At 36.3% G+C, this 20,388-nt stretch overlaps 1 protein-coding gene across 1 annotated transcript in view; it reads left to right on the top strand.

Moving 5' to 3' along the window:
• Positions 1-20,388, top strand: part of CDK19 (cyclin dependent kinase 19) — a 144,483-nt gene that overhangs the window by 43,299 nt on the left and 80,796 nt on the right. The window contains exon 2 of the mRNA XM_037065046.1: positions 15,180-15,255. Within this exon, the coding sequence (XP_036920941.1) occupies positions 15,180-15,255 (76 nt within the window). The remainder of the gene's footprint in view (positions 1-15,179; positions 15,256-20,388) is intronic.

Here is a 20,388-nt window from a genome sequence, read left to right as displayed (position 1 = left end):
CAGCCCCATCCCTTCACCTAAATTTGTGCGAGGAAGATAGGATTCAATTGATGGTAATAAAAATATTTTAAGTGATGGGATTCAGGCACTTTTTCATATAATGCCTTGTATTTATTAACTGTGTATGTGACTTCATTCCTCTACTCTCTGGTGAACTCCTTCAGGACAAAGACTGTGTACCCGAGTATAGCATTGCGACCCTTGGACTGTCCGAGATACACCACAGTAGGAGTAACTGTTTGTTAAATGAAAAACATAATTGTAGACTTTCACTGTCAACCTCCATTTTATTAGAGAAGGGAGATAACCAATAAAATCAGTCCTCTATTCACAGACTTCATATTCCCTTAAGAAAAGTTCACAGTTTTGGTGCAGGAACTGATATCGGGGACTGAATGCTGTGCTAGGTACTTTACACATGTGATCTCATTTATCATTGAAAGGATTGTGCTGTGCTGGTATTATTATTCCTGATTTCCAGATGCAAAAACTGGGAACGTGGGTATAAATAACTTATTAGCTGTGTGACTTAGTATAAAAGTGTATGATTCCATACCCTATGCTCTTGAAATCAGACACTGTGGAAAAGTTACCATACGCAGTGGTATAGGATGAGTGTCATGTGTATAGTACCAAGATATGCTTGGCGGATGCAGAGAAGAGTGGTTTGGCCTCAGGTTAGAGTGCTCACAATGTTTTTGGAAAACGTAACTTTGTCTGATGCATAGGAAGGAAGGAAAGAAGGATAGGAAAAGGGGGGACATTTTGAGAGATCGGGAGATCAGTCAATGTGTAAAAGACCGAGGGGCCAAAATGGCAAGTATTTTGTGATTTGACAGTGTAACATACAACTGTAATAAAAATTTATGCTGTTGTAATGGCAGTAGAACAAATTTTGTCTAGTTCTAAACAAGAACTCCTCCATTTTCCTGTTGAACTAATTTCGCCTGGGTTTGTTATTAGGTGTCGAGTGTGAGAGTGCTCACTGAACTGTTACATGGCCCCCACGTCGTCGGGCACTGCTGGATTAGCAGTCAGTGCACCCGGTGCAGAGGGAGTGAAAGTCCAGGGGAAAGTGGGAGATCAAAGGACACCTAATAAAATGATTTTTTGTCAAGTGTATTTTATTTATTTTTTCCTCCATATCTCAGTTGGTTAAGTACCCCACAAACAGCCATTAATATTTTAAAAGGTGTGGAATTGCAAAGACCCATAGGAGGTATAACTGCTTTCAGAGAACTTAGTGTTTAGTTGGGAACACCAGAGGGAAATAATACAAGTTACTTAGCAGTATCAGCACCAAATAATGTAGTATACATTATTAATACTGTGGTGTCCTTTTTCTTAAATAATATTCCTGTGTTGTAATCTTTGTGCTATTCCCATGATTTTAATTTCTAAGTACTTTCATATCTCTCTCTTTAGTCCAGATTACCCTTGTAAGCTATAGGTTCATCAAAATGCTTTTTAAAAAATGATATTTAGAGAGAGAGAGAGGAAGGCGGGGAGAGAGAGAGAGTAACATCGATTTGTTGTTCCACTTATTTATGCAGTCGTTGGTTGACTTCTGTATGTGCCTTGAGGATCAAACCTGCAACCTTGGTGTATCTGGATGACACTCTAACCAAGCGAGCTACTCAGCCAGGGCCTCAAAAATGCCCTTTGGATACCTCTATTTAGACAACACCATACTACTCTCAGCTTCAACTTTTCTAAAATGCCCCAGTCTTTTTCTTTTTTTGACTCAGTGGATGGCATCATTGTTACCCAGAATCATTCTTGCTTTTCTTTCTGTTATTTCTTACTTGATACTGTTAACTATTCATGTTTCACATCCATCCACTTTTTATTCCCTCTGCCGCCATCATAATTTAGATGGTAGTTATCTTTTAAATTACTGCAAAGGCCTCTTGACTAGTCCTCTGTGCCTTCCTCACCTCCAAACTGTTCACAAAAGCACAAACTGTTTAAAATCTTTTTTTCCTTGCGATGAGTTCCTGTTTACTTGCTGTGGCTTACTTACTATTCTTGATTTGGTCCTGCCTCCTTCCTCAGCTTTCGCTTGCTTCCCTCTGTCCTAAACCAGCCTTACCGAACTTCGTATGCATTGTGCTGTTTTGCATCTGAGCCTTGATGCATGCTGTTCCTTTTTTTTTAGAAGTGGAGTATGAAGAAATGAACCTATGGTTATTAAAAGCACACGATCTCTGGAGCCAGACTTCTTAGATCCAGATGAAAACCCTGGATCTTCTACTTAACTAGCTGGGTGACCTAGAGTGAGTTGCTTAACCTGTCTGCCTTCAGTGGCCTCGTCTGTACAGTGGGGTTGGTGAAAGCACCTGCTTCACAGCATGTTGTGAGGACTAAAAGAGTTAATGTAGTTAAGGCTCTTAAAATGGTGCTTGCTTCATACTAAGTACCACATAAATGTAGCTGTTATTTTAACTCTTAATATATGTTTGCGATGCTAGATAATATTAGTTTTTATGTTTAAAGATAATTCAGTGATAAAAGAAAAATACTATTTTCCTTGTAAATTATGAATGTATTGGCTCATTATTACTGGTATTTTGTTCTTAGATGGTCAGGAGCTTTATTTTCCTCTTGTTTTCCAGTTTTCTAGTGACTAGAATTTGATTTTAGGTTGACATTTAACAATACCAGGTTTACCTGAATTTTTATACAGACTAATTTAGGTCAACCTATGTGGGAACGTTTAAAGGAAAATTAATTTTTAATAGGTATTAGCTGATTTTTCACTTTATGATTAATGGCCATGTTTTTATTTATTTATTTATATTTTATTTTATTTTATTTTTTAAAATATATTTTATTGATTATACCATTACAGTTGTTCTATTCCGTCCCCTTCATTCCCCTCCACCCGCACACTCCCTCCCCCACCATTCTCCCCCCCTTAGTTTATAACCATGTGTCTCAAGTTCTTTAGATTCTATATTTCCCCCACTATTCTTGTCCTCCCCCTATCTATTTTCTACCTACCCTCTATGCTATTTTCTGTGCCTTCTCCCCCCTTCTCCTCCTCCCATTCCCCTGTTGCTAACCCTCCATGTGTTCTTCATTTCTATGGTTCCACTCCTGATCTGGCTGTCCTCTTGGTTTGCTTTTGTTTTGGGTGTGGTTGTTAATAACTGTGAGTTTGCTGTCCTTTCACTGTTCATATTTTTCATCTTCTTTTTCTTATATAAGTCCCTTTAGCATTTCATATAATAAGGGCTTGGTGATGATGAACTCCTTGAACTTGACCTTATCTGAGAAGCACTTTATCTGTCCTTCCATTCTAAATGAAAGTTTTGCTGGATAAAGCAATCTTGGCTGTAGGTCTTTGGATTTCATGACTTGGAATACTTCTTTCCAGCCCCTTCTTGCCTGTAAGGTCTCTTTTGAGAAATCCGCTGACAGTCTGATGGGTACTCCTTTGTAGGTGACTGTCCCCTTATCCCTTGCTGCTTCTAGGATTCTCTCCTTCATTTTAGTCTTGGCTAATGTAATTATGATGTGCCTTGGTGTGTTCCTTCTTGGGTCCAACTTCTTTGGCACTCTCTGAGCTTCCTGGATTTCCTGGAAGTCTATTTCCTTTGCCAGACTGGGCAAGTTCTCCTTTATTATTTGTTCAAATAAGTTTTCCATTCGCGGCTGTTTCTTTCCCCCTTCTGGTACCCCTATAATCCGGATGTTGGAACGTTTAAAGATGTCCTGGAGGTTCCTAAGCCTCTCCTCATTTTTTTGAATTCTCATTTCTTCATTCCTTTCTGGTCAGATGTTTCATTCTTCCTTCTGGTCCATTCCATTGATTTGAGTCCCAGTTTCCTTTCCATCGCTATTGGTTTTCTGTGCATCTCCCTTCATTTCAATTAGTTTAGCCTTCATATGTTCCTCTAATTTGTGACCATAATCAACCAGTTCTGTTAGCATCCTAATAAACAGTGTTTTGAATTGTGCTTCTGAGAGGCTGGCAATTTCTCGGTCGCTTAGAGTTATAGGCTCTGGGACTTTGAGTTCTTCTTGCGCCATCTTTCGGGCTGTTCATGCCTGTTAAGTAGCAGGATCGGAGCCCTAGGTTTTCACCAAAGCAGGGCAGCTAAGTCGCTGGGTTGTGACGCTGTATGTGGGGGCGGGGTCATTGAGGAACAATGGCGTCCGGTCTGCCGCCTCCCACTGCGGCCCCCACAGGTGCTACAGCTGCCACCGTCACCGGACCCCAGGTGTTTCGTCCCACTGCATGAGAGTGTGCCACCGCCGTCAGCCCTCGCCCCCTGGGGCCTGTGTGGCCCGTCTCACTGTGCGCAAATGTGCGACCGCGGTCAGTCTGCCCTGCACCCCAACTGGTTCCAGGCTGCCTGCGCGCCTAGGTCAGGGGATCTGTCCTTCCCAACCCTGCTCGCTGCTGGCTTCACCCCTCTTACCATCCCCGTTGAGCGGTTAGTGGTTGTTGGACTTCCGTATAATTCAGTTTTCTGTTTTTTGCTGTGTCTTTGGTCTCCAAACCGTTGTATTCAAATTTGGTTGTGGGAGAAGGCACAGTGTTTCCACCTGTGCCTCCATCTTGGCAGAAGTCGATTAATGGCTATGTTGAGTAAAGTTTAAAGTAGTCTTTTAAAGGAATTTACTTTTTTTCTTTCAAATTTATTTCAGAAATTTAGATTATAATGGTTTAAATGGTGTAGTTTCTGGTAAGGTTACTTACTATAGTATTAGGAAATAGATTTTCTGAAAGGAAAACCCTGTTTTTCTATTCATAACTCACTTATACCAAACACTTCCCAGGACACATGTGATACCAGATATGTGGACTTTTTTCCCATATGGACCAATTCCTGACACCAGCTGGATATCCTATAGTTTAAGTCAATTTTGACACTAGCTGCCTGGAGTTGGTATAAACTCCATAGGTGAAGAGCTCAGTTCCACAAGATTGCCACCTAACTCCACTTCAGGTGCCAGTCACACGTGTGGGGCCCCCAGGTTAGTTCCTCCCAACTTGTGTCCAACTTGGCTTCGACTCAGAGGTTCCCATGGCCCCCTCCTCAGATTCAGTTGCTTGTTAGAATGGTTCACAGAACTCAGGAAAACAGTTTACTTACTAGATTACTGGTATATTACAAAGTGTATATGAAGGATACAAATGAATAGCAGATGAAGAATACATAGGTCCATATTTGGAAGGGTCTGAGCACAGGAATTTCTGTCTCTGTGGAGTTTTAGAGTATGCCGTCCTCCCAGCAAGTGGGTGTGTTCTGCTTCACCAACTTAGAAACTCTCTGAACTCTGTACATTAGGGATTTTTATGACGGTTTCATTAAGTGGTCATGATTGAGTAAACTGTGATCATAGGTAATTAATTCAACCTCCAGTCCCCAACTTAGGAGTGGGAGTGGGGTGTGTGGGGGTGGGGCTGAAAGTTCTAATTACCTGGTGTGTTTCCTTGGCAATGAGCTCCCCCCATCCAGTGGTTGTCTAGAGACTTTTCAAAACTCAGATGTAGTTGAAGGGCTTGTTATGAATAAAAGAGTTTCTTTCACTTATTCCTCTGGACCTAATCCCGGAGCAAAAACCAAATATTATGATAAAAGATGCTCCTATCCTGTGAGCCAGGAGCCCTGGAAGAAGACTACAATATATTTCTTACTATACCACAATATCACAGTCCCTATTTTTACAGTAGTTAAAGTTAGCTAGGAAAGAAGTACACAACTTGAATTTCATCGAAAGATTCCTCAGTGGTCTAGGTTTGGCAGAATCTGAAGTGATACAGTGAAAAACATTTAAATTTTAAGTGTTGATGTTGACATTTTGAGTATTTAAAAATTTTAATTAATTATGCTAACAGAGTTATCTCAAGTTTTCCTCCTTTGTCACCCTCCACCCAGCAACCCCTGCTCCTTCAGGCCTGCACACCATTACTCATGTCTGTGGATTATGCTTATGGGTTCTTTGGCTACTCCATTTCCAGTACTGTACTTTACATCCCCATGGCTATTTATTTATTTATTTATTTATTTTTAGACAGAGTGGAAGGAAGGGAGAAGAAGAGGGAGAAAAACATCAGTGTGTGGTTGTCTCTCATGCATGCCATGCGGGGGAACCTGGCCCACAACCCAGGCATGTGCCCTGACTAGGAATTGAATTGGCGACCTTTTGGTTTGCAGGCTGGAGCTCAGTCCACTAAGCCACATCAGCCAGGGCTATTCTGTAACTACCTGTTTGTACTTCTTAATCTTTTCACCTCTTCACCCATTCGCTGACCTGCCCCCTCACCTGGCAGCCATCAAAACCATAAAAATATCTCTCCATATTCATGATTTCTGTCTCTGTTCTTGTTTGCTTAGTTTGATTGTTAGATCCAGTTGTTGATAGATATGTATTTGTTGCCATTTTATTGCTCATAGTTTTGATCTTCTTCATTTTCTTAAATAAGTTCCTTTAACATTTCATAGAATAATGGCTTGGTAATGATGAACTCCTTTAGTTTTTTCTTGTCTGGGAAGCACTTTATCTGCCCTTTGGTTTAAATTATAGCTTTGCTGTGTAGAGAGCAGTCTTGGCTGTAGGTCCTTGCTTTTCATGACTTTGAATATTTTTTGCTAATCCCTTCTAGCCTGCGAAGTTTCTTTTAGAAATTAGCTGACCTTCGTAGGGGATGCCCCTGTAGGTAACGAACTTATGGGGACTTATCTGAGATATTCTTCCTGAATATTTATCCACCACACGTAGGAATGGGACCAGCCTGTATCTGCGTCTCTGTCCCTTCTACCAGTCTGGATTAGTGTAGTTTCTTTAATTCTGTAGTGGTAAGACTTGATTCAACTCAGTTTCTGATGGTTCTGAGTGATGGTGGTTGTGTATTTTAGTTGTAGTTTGTATGTGGTTGTGTGAGGAGGCAAACTATATTTACCTATATCACCATATTGCCTGGAAGAGCTGGCATCTTGGCTATTAATGTCTCTTTTGAGTACTTATTTTTCATTGATACTTATGATATGAGATGATTTTATCAAGACTGGAATCTGATAATGTACTTAAAGTAGTAGGTTGTTGATCTAGTTCTGTTTATCTGACCATGCTAGATTTGAGAATGACAAAGTATTTATTTTTTCCTCCTTCCCCCCTCAGAGGAGATTGTTGCTTTCCAGTGAAAAATTTTTTTCCTTTAAATCCTCACCTGGAGATATGCTTATTGATTTTAGAAGAAGGCAGAGAGAGAGGGAGAGAAACATTGGTGTGAGAAAAAAAAAAGAAACTTTGATCAGCTGTGTAGGGACAGGGTGATGGGCCCCCACCTGTGTTCTGGCTGGGGCCATGCAGAGACATGCTGGTTGCCTCTTGTCTGTGCCTCAACTGGGAATGAACCCACAACCCAGGTATGTGCCCTGACCAGGAATCGAACCTGTGACCTTTCAGTTTACAGGACGATGTTCCAACCAACTGAGCCCCACACCTGCCAGGGCCAGTGAATTTTTAGATATGGTTACTTTTCCAATATAACTATTATATTGTATTGCTATTTTAATGTTATTTTTCCAGGGTATTTTATTTTATTATTATTTTTTCTTGTGTATATTTTCATTACCATTTATCTCTCCTTCACCTACCTTCTTCCACCTTCCACCCACCCCTTTTCCCCTACAGTCACCACACTGTTGTCCATGTCCATGAGTTTTTTCTTTTTGTTTTTTGCTCAATCCCTCTAGAATATTTTATTTTTATCTTTAAAATATATATATTTTAAAAGAAGGTTTTTCCAGATTTTCTGTTAAGCTGAAATATTTTTAAGCTGATCAAGACTAAAAAACAAGTTTATTTCAGTGCAAGAAATGTTTAGTTTTTACTGTTTGTGAGGTACTTTATTAGCTCCTCAAGAATATACAGAAATGAGTAAGGTAGTCAGTCTCCTTCCTCATTTGGGGATGGGGGGGAAAACACAAGTCAATTATAAGTAATTGTAATAACAAAATAGAAGTAGGTACAGTCCCTGAAAGAATTTTGAACAAGGTGATTGATCTACTAGTGATCTAACAAGGTGATTGATATTCTTGCAAAACATCAACAGCTGTCAAATATAATAAACTCTTCATTTTCTCCTGTTTGTCTTGCTTCTACATTTCTTTAGCCCAACTTGGCTTTTAATACTTTTTTGACTTCTGTGTACAAGTTTCTTGTTTTTTTTTTTTAACTCTGAAACTGCTGCTTATAGTTACTTTCCTTCTCATTTTTTTTTAATTGAGAAAGGTTTTGTAGAAGCGGAAAAGTTCAAACTCTAGAATAATGAGTACCCACATACGCACCACCTAGATTCAACTCTTTTCATTTTTCCATATTGCTTTACCTTTTACTCTTATAAAAACATGTTTTTTACTGTCTTTGAACCATTTGAAATTAAGTTGCCAGTGTTACGACACAACACCCCAAAGTACTTGAACCGGCACCTCCTAAGAATAAGGGTATTCTCTTTTATAACCATAATACCATTATCTTACATTTAAGACAATATAAATTAAAAAAATAAAATTAACCATGATAAAATAATGCCATGCAATAGCTGGTCAATATTCAAAATTTCTTGTGTCCTACAAATAAATTTTTGTAGCTGTTTCTATTTGAACCACAATCTAGTCAAACTTTTCATGCATAGTATTGTTTTTAAGACTAAAATATGCTCATTGTGACATTTATTATATTTCTTAGCTGTGGTTTCTTCTTTCTCCTTACACCACTTTGTTATGAAATTAGTCTTTCATTTATACATTGTAATTTGAATGTTCATGAAGACTAAAACTATAGGTTACAAATATATGTGAGTTTTGACAATAAAATGATATGACCTGGCTGGGTGGCTCAGTTGGGTAGTGTCCTCCCGTACACCAACATGTGACGTGGGCTTGATTCCTGGTCACACTGGTGTCTCTCTCTCTCTCTCTGTCTCTCAAACAATCAATAAATATATCCTTGGGTGAGATTAAAAAATAATAAAATGATGTATTTTAACAGAACCTGTTTTGTAAAGTAAAAGCTATTGTACTTATTTTACTTTTTTTAAAAAGTTGCCTTGTTTAAGAAATTTTCTACATGTTAAGTAAAAAACTTTGTCAACTAGTATATCAATACTTCCAGTGTTGCGTTAATTGGCTACTACCTATATTGAATTTTTTGTAACTACTCACATTATAAATTCAAATTGCGACTCTAACCCATGTGCTAAAATCTGCACTTTGGAAATGCTTTTTTTTATGATGGTGACAACATAAAGTGATGAAAACAACATTGAAATGATGGGAAGAATGATATCGGTCATGGTATAAAAATATAGCTATATAAGTATGGAAATAGTTCCTTCCCTTGACTTTATATGTAGGTTTCTGCCTGCCTTAAACTTTGTCAAAAATCAAAAAGAACATGTAGGTAACTGGAACATACAGAAAGACTCTGAAAAAAATATTATTTGGAACTAGGGCTTATCACTGACCATGATAAATTTATTGAAATGTCCATTAAGTGGAAAGCATTTCTTTCATTCAGATTCTCTCCCTTTCTCTCTCCCTCTCCCTACCTCCCCCCACCTCCCCCCACCCCCATCCACCCATCCATCTATCCATACTATCACAAGGGGTAAAACTTTCTTGTTTGTGGCTGAGTAGTATTCCACTATATAAATGTCCTGTAGTTGTTTTATGCCTGAAGTCTTAAAGCATTCCTGTGGATGTATTCCTTATAATTTTAATCACTTCTGAGCAATAAGAATTTGATATAATACAAGTTTCTGAAATTTTGCTATTTTAGATCCTGTAAAATAGTAAATGTTTACCTGACTTGAGATTCTGAATGACAGAAATAGTATAAAATGAAGACTTTTTAGAGACTGAGAGATATATTAATTGATAAATTTTTTTTAAGTAAATAAAGTGACTGAGTAAAGGAAGTCTTACTAACAAATGAAGTCAAAAAGGTGAAGTTTTTAGAATCCTGTGTTGCAAGAGAATGATGAACTCAAATAAGGGAAACTTACTATATTTTGGTGATGTTTAGAGAATGAATAGATGAAATATTTGGCAGATGAAAACATAAAGAAGGTTCTGGTATTACTTGACCTCATTTATTGATAAGGGGAATACAAAATAACAACAGTACCTTCTGTTACAAGGTTTTAAATATTTCAGAATGATTTCAAAGGACTATTACTCTTTAACCAGAAAATTCCTAATAATTAAAAATGTTATGGCATTGAACTGTGTATGAATGAAATGATGTCATGTCTGGGTTTTATTTCAGAATATATCATTCTCCCCATCAACCAAACTAAGATCCTCAAACATATTCTGATTTAGCCTTCTTAATCTTCATTATCTATTCATTTGATTCTGCCAATTCCTCCTTTAAGATGACTCTCACAAGTGTTCCTTCTTTTTTCCAGTCTTACTGTTACCACTTTCTTATGGAGAATGTTGAACTTAGAACTAGAAGATTCATCTCAGCTGTGTTTCTAGCTGCTAGCCTAGATTTCTCATCTTTAAAAATGAGGAGGTTGTAACAGGGTTGCCTTAAACTTTTTTGGAACTTTCTGTTTCACTAATCTAGGTTCTTAGCTGGTCACACTTACAGTAAGCTAATTGTTTTTCACACTTCTAATCTCAGTTCTTCCCAATAAGATTAATCTTTTTATGTAACTTCCACTGCCTTTAGAATAAAATCTTATATTTTCTGGTCTTCATTTATTCACACCATCAGTTCTCTTGTTAATGGTTGGCAAATCTGTCCGTTCTGACTCAAATGACTCGAGTCCCTATTTGTCTTCCTCTGCCACTATTCTGATCTCTTCTATATCCGGACATTTGATGCAACCTAACAAAGCTTTGCTCTGCAACCACAGGTGTCTTTCTGGGCAAAGATCTGTTAATGTACCTTTTCTGTTCTAAAAATCTTTTGTTCCATGTGGTTTACATAAAAGTATACCCTTCTTTGCAGAGCTCACACAGTCCTTTCCCTTTACTTTTCTAATCTGAGCTCTTACCCCTGTCATCTTGCCTTTAGCTTCCAGCCATACTAAATAGCAGCTGTTTTCTGAATATGCCTTTAATTTTTCTCTGTACCTCTCTGCCTGGGATTTTGTATCCCCCTCATCCTTCCTCTGCCTGGGATACTCTTCTTTTAAAGGCCCTACTCACATAGTTACCTATCTTAAAGCTCTGAAAAAATAGTTTCATTGTTTCTGTGCCTGTTATGCATATCCCTTTGGGCCCAGAGGGATTTAAACCATTTAGTTATTTATATTTCCCACCCAACCAGAATTTTTTTCCACCTAGATTTTGAACTCTGTGATATCTAGGGTCATCTAATTTTGTTCTTATTTTGTTTATTCTAAGAGTTTGGCAAAGTGTTGTATTATACATTTTGGCAGAGTTTGGCGAAGTGTTATAAATATATTTATTCACTAATTGTTTGTTGGTTGATATAAAATAAATTAGTAAGATTCTTCTGTTTTTCTTAGAAACAAATTTAGATTTTAACCCTGTGTGAAAACTAAAAATTTCCCCTCAGCCTTACTTGGGCTCCCATTACCTCGTGTTTCCTTAAAAGATGCTTTTAAAATTTTGTCTGTCATATGTACTTGGGGCCAAAGATGGTCCAGTGCTGATCTGGACACTTGATAGTATCATTGATGGGAGCCAAAAAAGCGCTGTGTCTGTTTAGTTATGATAATGAGAAGTGGAGTTTTGGCTAGACCCCAACTATACTTGTGCATACAGACTGCTGCATGGCAGTTCAGCTTGCTGAAAGTGACTGGAACCTGGTCACCACGCTTGCACATTATTGAAAATATAAGATATCTTTTTCATTAAACCAGTTTCTAATATTTCATTCAAGACATGTTCCTACTGAACTTGTTTCTTTAGCTTGAGCAAGTCTTCTCAGAACTATATTTAAAAGCTACCACCAAGTCTGGTAGTTTTATTTTAAGGCAACGATTTCTGCAATTTGCACAACTATGCTTTTTATTTTTCTATTGTCTATAGAATTGCTTGCATCAAGAGTTTTCAGAACTTAGTGTCTCAGATGGAAAAAGTAATAGGATCACTGTCTCTGCCAAATTTTGTTTCTATTTTGTTGTTACATAATGTTTGTTCTCTTTGTGATCGTTGAGAATGAAGCCTGCATGGTTTTGATACACATTACTAACATATAGGAGAAATGTCATTAAATTAAAAAATTCTACATTAAGTATGTCCTTGATTATAGTACAAATTGGTGTATTTTTAATTCTCCTAAATTTATTTAGTACACTCCTTTGATTATTTTTAATATGTAGTGCTCTAACCATAGTATCTAATATGCACTAAAATTTAGAGAGCAGTTTCACCGAAGGCTTTGAAATTGCTTTGTCTGTCTTTATTGTAGTAAACAATAAACTACTTTTATTTAGAAATAAAATAGTTTTAAGAAAGAACTAAGCTGCCTCTGAAACCCAGACTATCATAGCAGTGTAGGCTAGGTTCACCTGCTTTTCGGGCTTGTCAGGTAAAAGAACAAATTATACCTATGTATTTAATATCATATATGCCTGAGACATACAAGTTGTGGGGTAGGAATTGTCATTGCCATTTGGAGGACCTTTTGGAGTGGGTCCCTCACATGGGTCGAGAGCAATAGAGCTTCCCTGCACCGTGTGCTAGTTATGGAAATGTTTGTGGGCTTTGTGGCACCTGACCACAGGCTGGTATGGACATAGTACTGTGGGAAAGTGAGTTTCATATGCCTCCTTGGATTCTGCCACTTCTTTATATAGTGAACTGCAAAAGTGCTACATCATCACTTATCACCTGACAGTTCATATACAAGAGAAATGGAAAGCTATATGAACTTGGATTCTCAATGTAATAGCTGCAAATAATTGTTAAGTTTGCAGATCTTGGAGTAGTTTATTAATTTAACAGATGGAAGTTATATTTAAAATTATTAAGTGAAATAATTACTGGGTTTGTTTCTAGATCCTATCCATCTAATTCAGAGTAAAAAGCCTATGCTTCATTCTGTTCTGCTGAAGCTTTCAGATTCCTTTGACATCCTAAATCTGAAATTCAGAAGTCATTAATGTGATGCGTTGATTTTGTACTTTCTGATTTATTGCAAAAAATCTTACAGTTTCCATAGCAATGATAACCTATCCAGATTGTGTAATATTCTTTACAGTATTAAAAATAAAACTATGCAATTACATGAGCTTCTGGAGCACTTCATTTAGGGGAACTGGAGACTGAAATATTTCTGTTTAAAAAATTATGGTTTCATATTAAAATTTTGTCAGAAAGCTTATATAATTTTATTTTAATAAGTTATTAAATTTAAAAATTCTGTAATAGATGCCTCACAGTTAATTTAATTATTAAATTATGAAATGCACATTTTAAGCACCATGTTAAGTTCTCAGGCACAAGTGCTCTCACAGGCATGTATCTAAGGCGGGGGGACAGTTGGCTTTAATTACATTCAGTCGCCTGCTGCTTATACTTTTCAGTAGTTTCTGAGTAGCCTGAAAAAGTCTAGTTTTAAGTTTGGAGGAGACGGATAGAAAAAAAGGAAAAAAAAAGATCCTCAATCTTTTCATGTTTTTGATTTTGCTCATGAAAACATGCCTAACATATCATTTTGAAAATACTAAAGGTTTTTGTAGTAGGTGACAATTTTCCGAGTGTCAAATTACTTTGGCTTTTTCTTTTTTTTCTTTAATTCTAATTTAATAGATAACATAATATTAGTACTAAAGTTAGTTAATACAACTTTCTACATCTTAATACAACTGTTTTTCATTTGTTATAGTACCTCAGCATACATCTATCTATCTATCTATCTATCTATATATATATATGGTATAAGTTGTTTATTTTCTCAGTAGTATATGGTAAAAATACTCTTTCTAATAAACTTCATAATCATTTTATTAATTGATAACAGTCCATTCAGTTGCTATATCTGGTATATTTTTTGTTTATCAAAATGCTGCTTAATTATCTTGAATGCATATACTGGAAGAAAAATGGATATAATTTTCAAACTGATTGTGGGGAAAAGTAGCCATAATTCAATTATTTGCCCAAATCATATTTATGAAAATTTTCAGAAAGCATTTAAAATGATGTTGTGAAATGTATTATTGTAAACAACCTCTTAAAGTGATTTATCTGCTGGTAAACACAGAGTGGGGAAAATGAGAAACAGGTAGGTAGGAAAGATGCAACACCACTGAAGTATTATCATTCGACAAAACTGTCCTGACATGATGATACGCTGCTGAGGCTCTAATGTAAGCAAAGAACAAAATTTGGAGGGCGAGGGTTATACTCAGCTGAACAACCCTCAGCTGAGTATAACCCTCACATTTCTGATGTTCGTGGGGCCTTCGTGTGGCTGGCTGCTCCTGGGGTCAGCACCCCAAGGATGCTGTGTGGCCCTAGCCTCTCGTCTGATACTGTTGCTGTTGTTATGGACCATATGAGCATTATTGACCTGTCTTTATTTGGCTAAATACCCTGGTAACTTCTATGGTTTCCCAGGAACCCTAATCCTACCTCCATTATTTGGAAAATTCACTGTAACTACTGAGTTTTTTTTGAGTTCCTGAGAATGAGGTGTTGGTGGCTGAAGTTTCTAAGTTTTTTCAAGGCTTTTGGTTGAGTTTGTGGGGCTTTTTAATGTCCCCTATCCTAGGTGAGACCTAGGGTATACCAGGTCAACATTCTTCTGTAGCACCTCCCTCCCATTAAATAGTTCTAATACTGTGAAATTACTTTAAATGAATATACTTGGCATTTATTTTTGTAGTTAATATTTACAACAGAATGCTTCATAGACTTCCAGATAGTTAAGAGTAGAATTATCTTGCAGTGTGCTTGAGTTTATGTTTATGCTTGTTTACTTTTTGAAATTAGTGCCTTGTTTTGTTTCAATATTGAATTTTATGTGTTGGCTCTGTTGGTATTTTCATTATGACATGAATTTCTTCTGGCATTTCATATTTCTGTAGTTGAAATATCAGAAATTATAAGCAGTGCATGTATACAAGAATGTTTACATATCACTAAGAGACTAGTGCGTTTTCATTCTCTTTGTATTCATAATTTTGAATCTGAAAATGTGTAGAAAAAATAATTTTTTTTGTTTGTATGCAGAAAAGATGAAAAGGAATATGCATTGAAGCAAATTGAAGGCACAGGGATATCCATGTCGGCTTGTAGAGAGATTGCAGTAAGTGGATAAAATATACTATTTATTTTGTTACTGATATTGGAAGATGATTGATACTAATATAAAATAGTTTCATTAGTGTATACATTGCATGGTTATTTCAGAGTTGTTAATGATATATTAGATGAGAAAAGCTGCATAAACTTGTTGATTACTTAAAAATTATCTTTGAACATTCTTTTGATGATATTGAGCTAAGTGATGGCTTAATTTAAATTGCAATCCGATGCAATTAATAAGTTAATTAATGGTTTTTTTCTGTAAGTTTAGAACTGATATATATCTTTATAGGAAAAGGGATGATACTATTAGATATTATGCATATGAAATATTTTTTCTGAAATACATATTTTAGTGCTAGATTTTACTAGTTGCTAGAAAAATAAGTCCATCATAGTATTAGGGTAGAAAGCAAGATCATTTTTATGTTGCACTGAATGTAAGTTTTTCCTTAAATATGTGTCTAACTTTATAAAAGTATGGGTTTATGGAAATAAGTGTCTAATTTTCAGGTATTTTATCCTTTCTATAAAATAGACAAAATAAAAGTATAGTATTAAGATTTTTTGTGAAAAGCATTAAAGGTAAAAAACATTTTGTTTCTCAATAGAATTTTAATCGATCTTCTGTAAAAATTATTTTCATAAAAGGTTTGGCTTGATTTTAGGACACTAGGACTAAATAAATTGTGTATGAAATTGCCTTTGAGCAAAATGTGTTCTTTGGTGTGATCCTGTGTTTTTAGAAACAAACAAGTTATTTTTGTGATTGAAGACTCAGCATAGATTTTTTAAAAAAGATTTCATTTATATATTTTTTAGAGAGGGGAAGGGAGGGAGAAAGAGAGGGGAAGAAACACCAATGTGTGGTTGCCTCTTGCACACCCCCTACTGGGGACCTGGCCGGCAACCCAGGCATGTGCCCTGACTGGGAATCAAACCAGCGACCCTTGGATTGAGTGTGGAACCAGGTCGGCATTCAATCCAATGAGCCATGCCAGCCAGGCTGATTTTTTTTCCTCTTTACAAATATGTTTTTTTTTCTTCCATTGCTAGTGATAGTTGTTATTGTATTTTTCTCATGTATGTAATATATTTAGCTTTCTTAGAAAATAAGTATATTCTTGCTGACTGTTATAAAAACGAACTGTATAAATTGGTGATGGGATTTAGGATTATTTTTGGACAAATCTGGGAATTGGGTAGAGGGTCTATATACAGGGAGGAACCATTCTGTTACACTTTTTTGTTTTTAAGAGTTCAAACAGTACGAGTGGCCAGGTAAAAGGAGTAATTCAGCAGATAGATTATTGAGTCCTGTGGTATATCTGTCTGCCTTCTGTATATGTTAGGTCATGAGTCTCTTTAAAGTTATTATTTGTGCCCTGGCTGGTGTAGCTCAGTGGATTAAGCACAGGCCTGCGAACCAGAGGATCGCGGTTCAATTCCCAGTCAGGGCACATACCTGGGTTGCAGGCCGGTTCCCTGCAGGCCAACTCCCAGCAGGGGATGCACAAAAGGCAATCATACATTGATGTTTCTCTCCCTCTCTCCTTTCCCTCTATAGATAAATAAATAAATAAATTTTTAAAAAAAGTTATTATTTGTGTTTATGTGCATGTGTGTAGACACATGTGTGCACCTTTTGTGTTATATTTCAATACAAAAGCTACTTTATGTTTCCTGGGAAAACTAAGTGATGAATCTTTATATTTTCAGAAGCAGATTTAAATACATATTGAAAGTGGTAGAAAAGAGGTGGGCCATATGGGTTTCTGGTGACAGAAAGGTGACAACAGTAAAAAGGAACGTTTAGGAAGAGATAATACTGCTTTTATGAACCAGTTTTGTATGTATTTATATGTGTATATGTTATGGTGAGGGAAGATGGATGGATATGGTAACACAAATCATAGATGTAACTGACAGCTTCCCAGTTTCTCCAGACTCTCCAAGGAAATAGACTCGTGAATTGGAAGTAGTGCCTTTAGGCACCTGTCATTGCTATAGTGTAACCCCTTTCTCTCTGTGAAGAATTGATGGGTAAATTAATGAATTGGCTTTCTGCTTTAGGAGTATTCCTCCCTGCAAAGAAAGTCAGTGGAATTATTTCAATTCTCTTAAAAATATAAAAATGATCACTTTCATATTCCTGCTCTAATAAGATTAGATTTAATTGGCTATTAATTCCTTATTTTTAGTGTTTATTTTTCCCTTGAATAATATTGAAGCAAAATTATGCCAGTGATATAATGCAGGATAAAGGACTAAAAATAAATCTGATAATGGTATACAAAGGCTTACCTTAGAACCTGAAAATTAGCACAGTATATGGTTGTTTTTATTCTCATAATGATAATTTTTCCCCATTTAAACTCTAATCAAAGAAAATAAAATTTTTAGTTGAAATTGTTTTCACTGCTGTCAAAGCAGATCATTTTTAAGAATCTATGTATTTAATTTTTAGTGTATTATTACAGAAGATGCCAAATTATAACAGTCAACATAAACTTGGTAATTCTAGATTCAAAATAAGAAATGGAAGTAGAGGGGAGAGGGGAGGGAATTTCAGGGGAAATAATGGAGGGATTTAGAGGAACCTATATAAAGGATACATGGACAACAACTGAGAAGGGGGGAGGATGGGGGGTGGGATGGGATGGGAGTAATAGACAGAAAACTGTACTTGAAAAATAATTAAATAAAAAATTGGAGAAAAAAAAAGAAGTGGAAGTAGAGAAAAAGTATGTATTAAAAAAAACATGCCATTGGTTTCGAATTGTAAAGTGGGAGGGAATATGGACTATGGAATCAGATAGACTTGGGGTTGTATCTGGACTTCACCAGTATTCCTGTAGATTTAGGGTGTGTTGCTATCAGTACCAGGACTCGTTCTCTAGGTAGCTATAGAAATGAAGCTGTTGTAAAGGGGAATGGGGCTAAGCAGGCCATGCAGCTGCCACGATTCTCAGAACCCCTGAGCCTCTTAACTTGCTAATATTCCAGGTCATTCTCATCTCCACTCTGTAACCAGAATATCAACTAAATTTCATTAAATGTTTTCACAAAATACCCCTTTCCATATATACTCAAGAATCTTACAAGTTTTAGAAAGGAGAAGTTGCCCATGAGACCAGAGTCTGACCCTTGCCTGTACTTCCGTGGTACATACTACATCTAAATATGTCTGATTACCACTCTTATGTCTCTTCATCCTTCAGACCTCCTATTCTGATTTATTTGGTTTTGGAATTAAACATCTTTCACCATCTGTATATTCTCCCTTTTTTGCCTAATAAAATTACTCATCTTAAAAACCAACTATCAATATATCTGATTTTTGTGAACTGTAGTTTCTTCATGTCTAAATTTCTTCATGTCCTAATCTCACAGAATTGTAGTAAAGATAACTTAAAGCGTGTAAGCTTTTTGGCTAATAATTGCAGAAAAGATAAAAGATAAAGATAAAGCGTGTAAGCTTTTTGGTTAATAATCAGGTCTCAGTGAAGTTTAGCTTTCTTTCTCTTAAGTCGAATTTGTTAGTGTGATGGAAAGAAGCTGGGAGTGGTCTTAGCTTAGATCAGTAATAATAAACATGGGGTCAGTAAATACTCTTTTAAACAACTCAATTTGTTGTGGTTTTTGAATGCTAAATTGTATTTAAAATATACTATAGCAGCAGATGCAGTTGTAACAGCCCCCCACAATGTATCGGTCAGTTAATGGATACTGATCACTCTTCTTTGTAACACGTTGCTGCTTGCTGAGAGAATACAGAGCAATATTCACAGGAAAGTGGAAGTCACTTAAGTCAGTTATTGGAAATGTTGACATAAATGATGCCCAATCTATTCTATCAAAACCTATTTGGCCTATATGTAACTGAGTTATGGTACTCTAGTACTGTAGAAGCTGAAGACTACTTATAATATTGTTTCTATGTAGAAACACATTCAGAATTAAAATCATATATGCCAGCATACACCTTGCTTTTTCATAGTTTTCTAAATGGGAATAGATTCTTCATTCAGGTCCAGGTTATTGGTGAGAGGTCTGAGGCATTAGAAACTAGAGTGTGGATTAGGGGAGATTGGCCTTAATGTCAGAGGTTAAGGGGTTTTATGGCAACCAGAGGCAGGAATAGAGATTGTATTGTCCAAGCAGTGAGGATTGGGAGGTAGAACTTCATTCTGGAAAAAAAAGAGGAGGGAGGGGATAATGAGCTAAGATGGGATGGGGACCTGGGAGGCAGCTGGGGGCTTTCAGGAGGAACCAGGTAAATGAGGAATGGAGACATTTGGCTAGTCAATAGCTGTCTTGAGTCAGTGGAAAGAGCTAGTGGATAGGGTAATCTAAAGTGATAGGTGTCAAACAGGTAAAGCACATAATTAGGGTTTTGATATAATAGCACATTAAAGCAAAGAATTTAGCATAATTAGGTAAAGGAGTTTAGTTATTTCAAGTACCAGGGGATTATCATAATGACATAGTCTCACATAGTATTTATTATGCTATTGCTTTGGCTTTGTATTTCTTCTTATATCAGTGACATAAGCTTTTCATATTTTTAATATAGATTTTGACTTAAATAACAAGCAAAAAACCAACCAGAAAAGTGCAATATTAACATGAAGTAGAACTTTAATAGATACAAACTAGAGTTTAAAAGACTGCATTTTGAAAGTGTGAAAACTATTGTTGAAGAATGTAATTCTGTTTTACTATAATAGACAACATATAATAGGGATAATATAAACTGATAAAGCAAATACTGATCTAGAAGCAATGGCATGATATAAACTGATAAAGTAAATAATTTCTATAAGCTTCTTAGCAGACTTAATAGCTCAGTAATTTTCAAAGTTCAAATGGGCTTTTTTTTTCCTTAGGGGATGGAAATTCTGTAGTTTGTAGACTTTGGAGATGTGATTAGCTAACATGGCATTCAAATAGTTGAAGGTAAATTAACGTTTAAAACAAAATGACTGTAAATTATTAAACTTGCCCAAGATAATGGTGGGTATTGACAGTAAAATAATATTACAAAGGAAAAACATATTTGAAAATCTTATTTGTAGCTGAAGTTTGGGTACAAGCTGCTGTGTCACCTTTTAAGAAAACTTTTGGATTATCT

Source organism: Sturnira hondurensis, unplaced genomic scaffold (assembly GCF_014824575.4).
Source record: "Sturnira hondurensis isolate 20B ecotype Veracruz unplaced genomic scaffold, ASM1482457v3 Scaffold0015596, whole genome shotgun sequence".
NCBI classification, from domain to species: Eukaryota; Metazoa; Chordata; class Mammalia; order Chiroptera; family Phyllostomidae; genus Sturnira; species Sturnira hondurensis.
Note: the sequence above shows the minus strand (reverse complement) of the source record. Positions and strands in the feature narration are given on the sequence as shown.